Raw genomic sequence first — 7,500 nt, 5'->3', positions numbered from 1 at the left:
TTACCCAATCAAATGTAGTGGGCGGGATTCACGTGTCCGTCAACCCTTCCCCCCTCGAAACTAACCAAAACTAATTTAACAATAGCGTCCGCGGAACAGACAAAACCACAGAAAGATATTCACATTTTAACTTGCTCTTTCATCATAGAAACAAGTGGGCTTATAACCAAAACGACCCATGTTCTCTGGGAGAAGTGGTGTTAGTGTTCCGTGTAGAAATATTGTTAGTGGGAATGAAAACATAGTCGCACCACCCGGAAGTGGAGCGGTGAAGGCAGACCAAAACCCGGTTTCCTTGCGCACGTGTGCTGCGTTTTCTTCCGCCCAGAGCTAACTGAGATAGAACAAACAGCAGAGGTCGCTGTTTTTCATTTTCAGTTAGATCTGGGTTCCCAGATTGCTATTTGGGGCATACTGTACATCATCTCATAGCAAAAATAACAACAACATTGTTTTCTCTAGAAATAGCTAAAATAGTAGATCTACAAGCCTACAACATCCCTACAACATCCCTACAACTCACCGCTGTTCCTAATACTAATAATTCCCCTCACATTTACAGTTGGGACTCTAATACTTAAGGTCCTAGGAGGTGTAATGACCTTAATACCCTAACCCAATGATAATAAAAGAACAGCTTATTAGCGCTGATATATTATGGTATTATGGTTATTACTATTTTGTGCCAATTCATACCAGTGAATTGAGTTGTAGTCTGTAACAGCCCGTTTCCGTGAGGTTTGCAGGAATAGATGTTATCAAGTGGAAACTAAATGACGGAAGACGCACGTATACTCCCTACCACTTCAAGGTGCTACAGTATAGACAACATTCAGCCACATTACAACCCCCTAAAGCTCCAGCCCTCGCCGGGCCCTGGCCCATGATGTTCAAGCCCGGACCAACCCCCAACCCGACAAAGTCTGCATTTTTTCAGCCCAAGACCTGAGAAAGTGCATGTCTCTCTCTGACATCCACTTTCTCTGTTGCGCACAGCCTAAGTATCAGATACAAGCAAACACAGAAACCACACATCACATACACTACAAAGTAGTAAACTTCTTGTAGTTTTATTAAGCATAACTACCAAGTGCCGCCCAAAATGAATTCTCATAAGTAAGTATTTAGTAGCCCTATGTCTCATATTGGTCTGACCTACCACCCGCACACCTCATGTATTCTCCTTCTTCACTTCCATTTCTTAGCTGTTCTCAGCTGTAGGATCCCCCTGTAGGAGGAGCCCTTGGAGCTGCAAGGCGGCATGAGTCCAGAGGAGAGTGGATGTGAAGTGACAGCAGCTGCATGTATTTATAGGCTATCTGACTGGAGAAACGTGCTGCTCACTGTCCAGGCTATTTATAGAGCCTTTTTAACTGATGCCTCCGAGAGTGTAGCGGAGGGGAGAGGAGACGAGATGGCCCCCTGGGGGAAATGACTTACGAGGCTCCCTCATAACTCCTATCCGCCCTCCGTCCATTCAGAGCACGTCCTCCTCTCTCTGCTCCATCCCAGCAGCCAACCCATTCTCATCCCATCCTTTGCCCCCATCAAACTCCATCCTGCATCCACTCTCTCTCTCTCTCATCCCCCCACTTTCTCTTCCAACGAACTCAAGCTCATGCATGTTCCCCCTCCATTCCCCGCCACCCACCCTCACATCCGTCGTCCCAGAGCACGCTCTCTCTCTCTCTCTCTCTCTCTCCATTTGCTTTATACCTATCCATTCCCTCCACCCTTCCCCCATGTCCCTATCCATTTACCTATTTCTTTCAGTCCTATTTCTCATCTCTTGCTCATGTGAAGGAGGCTCTTGTTGCTCTCGCCGTGTCCATGTGAGGAGAAGCGTCTGCAACACTTCTCCAAATTCCTCCATTTCGCACCACAGCCTCATCCTGTGAAGTGCTCTTCCCGGTGTCAAGTTGACCGGCAGGACAAAACTAAATGGAGCTATAGGGAGGTTCTAGAGCTGGGATGTTTCAACAGTGGAAGCCTTATGAAACCTTGCAGCCCACAAAACTATCATGATGCCATTTTCACCTCTGAAATATCTTCACTCAATCTGAATTCTCTGTCCTCCTCTTGGCCAGGCACCACTATTAATTTAATGCACCATTCTATTTGACCTCTACACAGTCTTCTTTGCAGTGTGTGTGCTCACACACGTACGTGTGTGTCTGTTTGTGTACTTGTAGTTGTAGTATAGTGTGTATGTTTGTGTGTGTATATGTCTTTAAATAGTAGTAGTGTAGTGATTTTTACAGATATGTGTGTGTGTATGTGTGTGTGAAAATATTTGCATGTAACCCCCCCTACACATACTCCCATAAAATACCCCACCTCAAGACAACAAATGGTTCCTCCAGGATTTGAGTGTGTGCGTACGATAGAGTAAAGTTACGTTTCATTCCTTAGGCTGGTCAAAAGAGTGATGCAACAGCATCAAAAAGGTGATGTAAGCACAACATATTTCTTACAGCTATATGCAAAGAGACACATGCATGCAGTCACACACACCCCCACACCCCCACACCCACACACACCTTCTCCCACGTCCTTCAGTGTGACAGCAGCACATTGTGATGCAGAGTGGCGGCTGCTCGTCAAGCTGACAGAATCAGTGACAGCCCAGCAAACTGCGTCCCAGAAATTGGAAGAATCACTGAGTTTATAACACAACAAACCACAACAAAACAGCCAGTAGCTTAGTTGCCCCCCTCCCCCCTCCCCATTTAGCGGTCTGATGCTGTTGTGCCATTCCAATGGTAGTGAGGGAAAGCCTTCTCCCGCGTCTCCCAGACTGCCTCGATCATGAGGACCAGAGTAACTCAGGCTGAACATGTGATACGAACGACACGTCAACCAAGATGGAAGACAACATCGGGTCGAGACTAGGGAAATGGAACACCATTTAGGAAATCACCATAATACAGACAAACACATCACGCCAAATGGGCAACGGGGAGCCGAGCGGAGCAAGAGTAGCATAATAAAGCGTGGCTAGGTGGATATAGGCCCAGATCTGTCGTGACGCCTATAAAGCCTTCCTGATGCCGTGTCAGCTCTGTTGGGTAAAAGGCAATTACAGGCGTGTCGTCACTACCTACTCATCACAGAAACAATAACAGGCCCTTTTCATTCCAAAGACGTGTTTGAAGGAGACTATAATTGAAAATGCCCTGTGGCAACTATGCTCCATGTTGCTGGATCTGCCTGTGTCTCGCTTCCCTTCTCAACGGGAACAGAGCCTGCAGTGTTGAAGCTCAGCCAATCCCCATCACCTCAACTGTCACCTTGTCACTCTAATACACCGCTGCAACAGGCTGAGAAAGGTGGAGAGAGAGAAAGAGATAGAGGTGGGGGAGGGTGAAACCACCTGAGAGAAAGCGAAGAGAGCACATTAAGGACACAGGGAACAGAGAGAGAGAGGGAGAGGGGAGTGCAGAAGGAGAGGAGAAGGAGGAGAGGATCAGATGAAGGAGCCAGACAGAAGAGAGCAAGGCAACAGGAAAAAAAGAGTGAGAGAGAGAGAGAGAGAGAGAGAGAGAGAGAGCAAACGAGAGAGACTCAGGAGCCATGCAGCTGTGGGAGTGTGCTAAACAATAACGTCTGTGTCAATGGCTCAACACGTCGGCCGAGGACATGAAAACACTCAAACATATCGGAAGTGCCATCTGATTCAGTGTATTCACTGTATTTCAGCTCCATGTCCTGTGCGTCACAACACACCCAGTAGCATGAAAGGTTGTGGGCCATTGAACTGCAGAACTTGCAACACAACATAACACAAAGGGACCAGAGGCCATTTAGCAAACAGCATCAGGGAAAAACACAGCCAGCCAGCCAGGCCTGCAATTAGATCCGTCTGAATGGAAGCAATGAGTATCACAATGAACACAAATGTGTCAACGATCAACCGATTCTGTTGCTGCGCAGATGTCAGATGAAAGGAGTGATGATGAGTATAGTCTGTGGAGACGACCGTCAGAGCTGCTCTCTAGAGAAGCTGATTCACAGGGCTTCGCTCTGTGTATCGACAGCAAGGAGAGCTGGAGGGGATGGCATCTCTTCAATGTCGATCACAGCAATGACATGGTCGCCCTACGGGCAGACACGGTGCACTGGAAACGCTTATACCCCGCGTGCAAGGTGTATACAACAGCAGTACACAGCAGAATCCTGTGTTCATATAATATTATATAATGATCATATTGTTGTATGTAATTCAATAATAATAATAATAATGCAAGGAATCAAGTGAGAGCGGTGCCCGCCGCCGAGTCGTTCGGATATGCGGTGTCCAGAACCGCCGATCCGACCGATATGTCCATATATGGGCATATATGGATATCCAGTTGTCCCAATATACAGGGTATGGGCATGTAGCCTGGCGTAGCTAGACTATATCACTGCGTGTATATGAGTCTGGTGCTTCCATGAGGACGTTTTGTTTCCCAAGGGGCGGGATCAAAACAATGTCCCTCGACGCAATTGGTTAGACCTACAACCAACTACCAATTACAGTCGCCCATATTCGAATACTGGGCCCTGATTGGTGCCCCACGTCTTCTGGAACAGGAAATGGATTCTCTATGGAGCGGTGCCAGACCCAAATCGCAGAGTGCAATTTGTTTTTGCACTCGCAAATTCGTCTGGTCCCAGGCTTATGGGCATGTACTAATGACATCAGGGATCTCCATATATGGGCATACAAGGGACACAGGTCGAAACACCCAAAGAGAGATCTCCATATGGGCACAAAAGGGTCACAGACAGACGTGTACAACGGGTACAAAGTCCCCTATACTATGACTCAGACATATTGGTCGGATCTGCGGTGCGACGAAGGAGTTCGGGCCCCATAGCATAGCGGCCCGAACTTGAGATGTGAGGGTTGTGTAGCGGCCCGAACCTCTAGTTATTTAAAAGACTATATAAATTTGGCTTATCCAAAGGTAGAGTAGGTAATAGTCTAGGGCAAGTGGGGTTTGGGGACCCCCAGGAGTCCTGGAGGGGGTTCCAGGGGGTCCCCAGCAAAATGTGTTAAGGTTGGCTGCCATTGACGCAGATCTGCGTTCATTTGCGCAAAAGCCCGTTGGCTGCCATTGACGCAGATCTGCGTTCTTTCAAAAAAAAAAAAATTTCAAAATAAAAGTTTTTTTTTTTTTTTTTTTTCTTGTTTTTTTTAAACCAAAGACCAAGGAGATATGATTTTCCGAAGAGTTTTGCTCCCAGACACTTCCTTATAACTGAAAACTTAAAAATTCTGTATCTCGGCTCCTAAGTGCTTTTTTTTTCTCATTGAAAAAGTCTGGCAGCCAGCTGTAGGTAAAAATTCAAAAAGCTGGCAGCCAATGAGTTAATATAGCATCAAAAATCACTTTAACCACTATCGGCTATAATTTCAAAATAGCCAAAAGGATCTTGAAACAACCCGCATACATCTTGTATGCGGGTCCCTGGCACAAAACGTTTTCAGATGGGGTTCCGTGGCCAAATACATGTTAATTTTGGGGTCCTTGACGTGAAGACGTTTGAGACCCACTGGTCTAGGGGCTTGGATAGCGACAGCCCTCCCCCTTGGTAACTAGGCGTGTTCTTTGGACCTAATATTATATACTAGTCCATACTCGCCATTTCCACCCACCGTCCATCCGGGCTATGGGACTGTAACCACGACTATAGATCCCATTGCCTGTGAGGGCTGTTCACAAAAACGGTATTCAACAGCTAATATAGAAAAAGTAAAAACATTGGCTTCGTCACTGTCTTCATCTGCCAATGGTGAATGCCTGTGTCCAAGCTCAGATCAATTGGTCAACCCACTGAGGAGGAAAATGCGGATCAGACAGAATGACGGACAGAGGTTTCTTAATTTATAGTAGGATTATAGTAGGATAGTAAGATAGTAGAATGGCACTATAATATTGGTACTAGTATATGGTACAGTATATTATTATATCTCTATGTATGCCTTAGTGTGTGTGTGTGTGTGTGTGTGTGTGTGTGTGTGTGTGTGTGTGTGTGTGTGTGTGTGTGTGTGTGTGTGTGTGTGTGTGTGTGTGTGTGTGTGTGTGTGTGTGTGTGTGTGTGTGTGTGTGTGTGTGTGTGTGTGTTCATAAGCACACTGCACATGCATGCTGTGCAAGTTTTGCGTTGTGTGTGTTTTGCGTTACTGTCTACTGTGTGCTGAAGGGGGCAGGGCGTCACGGAAATGCAAGAGACAAGAAGGTGGTTGCCTTGGAAACCTCAGACTGAGAGCTCGGTGGTCGGACAATTGAGGCAAAGAAGGAGAGATAGAAATATTTAAAAGGAGAAAGAAAGGAACTGCCGAATGTATGCAACAAATACACGCGAGGGATACATCCTTCGATTAGGGAAAAATATTATGAGAAAGGGACAGAGACAGAGAGGAAGAGAGGTAGACATTACTAGAGGGTAGCACATGGAATCTGTATGCTGGTCAATACCCATGGTGCCCACTGGCTTAGCGGTCCAGGCGCATACGACATATAGGCTCTAATGCAGTCTGACAGCGCGTTGCGAGTATGAATCCCGATCCCGACGACCTTTGCTGCGTGTCACTCCCCATCTCTCTCTCCCTGTTTCCTGTCCTATCTTCACTGTTATACTATCAATAAAGGCAGGAAAGCCCAAAGAAATATATATATATTTATTTATTTTTAATACCCATGATGCACTGCACTGCACAAAAAAGAGTTTAGACATCATTTTTGGAGACGTTTAGGTCATGGGTTCGATGTGGTCAAGGTTAGGATCTGAGGGGGGGGGGGGGGGGGGGTCGGTTAGTGACTCAGATTGCACTTTGTTCAGTCGTGCAATGCATGCTGGGTATCGTCGCGCTAGCCTGTCTATACGGATGCTTGACCTTTCAAGTCAAAGGCCAGACAACACAGAAAGACAGAGAGATTGAAGACGCACAGAGACTGAGACGGCGATGATGTTGGATGGAAAGATGGGCGAAAGATGGAAATGTCGAGAGAGAGTGAGTGAGTGGAAAAAGTGAGAGTGAGTGGAAAAAGTGTGAGAGAGAAATGCTGGAAGTGGAGCAGGGCCGACTCACAGGGTACGGTGCGGAGGTAGAGATTGTCTCGAATGATCTGCTGATGGTCGTGGTCCACGGAGCCCTTGGAGAAGCGCAGGTTGAGGTAGTGTCGCAGGTCCTTGTCGACCACACCGCCTAGACACACACACACAAAAGAGAGACGTTAAGGAAGAGCTTCATTAGGTATCCTCCTTTTAACACACTGACAGTCTCACTTGAATCAGTTTCATTACACATCGATCCTCACACGGTCGAGAGCCAAACAACAAAGGTCAAAACACACACACACACACACACACACACACACAGAGAGAGAGAGACCAGGGTAATGGTGTACACCAGAGGTCCCCCCGGGGCCTGACATGCCGTGTCAGCAAGTTGCATGTGTGTGTGTGTGTGTGTGTGTGTGTGTGTGTGTGTGTGTGTGTGTGTGTGTG

At 46.8% G+C, this 7,500-nt stretch overlaps 1 protein-coding gene across 3 annotated transcripts in view; it reads right to left on the bottom strand.

Moving 5' to 3' along the window:
• The window catches only part of LOC311047756 (membrane-associated guanylate kinase, WW and PDZ domain-containing protein 2-like), a 102,448-nt gene that overhangs the window by 69,631 nt on the left and 25,317 nt on the right, over nucleotides 1–7,500 (bottom strand). For all 3 annotated transcript variants that reach the window (XM_084060600.1, XM_084060601.1, XM_084060602.1), the window contains exon 2: nucleotides 7,082–7,198. In XM_084060600.1, the coding sequence (XP_083916726.1) occupies nucleotides 7,082–7,198 (117 nt within the window). The remainder of the gene's footprint in view (nucleotides 1–7,081; nucleotides 7,199–7,500) is intronic.

The sequence above is a fragment of the Gymnoscopelus microlampas genome (genome assembly GCF_963454915.1).
Source record: "Gymnoscopelus microlampas genome assembly, chromosome: 6".
In the NCBI taxonomy this organism is placed as follows: Eukaryota; Metazoa; Chordata; class Actinopteri; order Myctophiformes; family Myctophidae; genus Gymnoscopelus; species Gymnoscopelus microlampas.
This window is presented reverse-complemented; position numbering and strand designations above follow the sequence as displayed.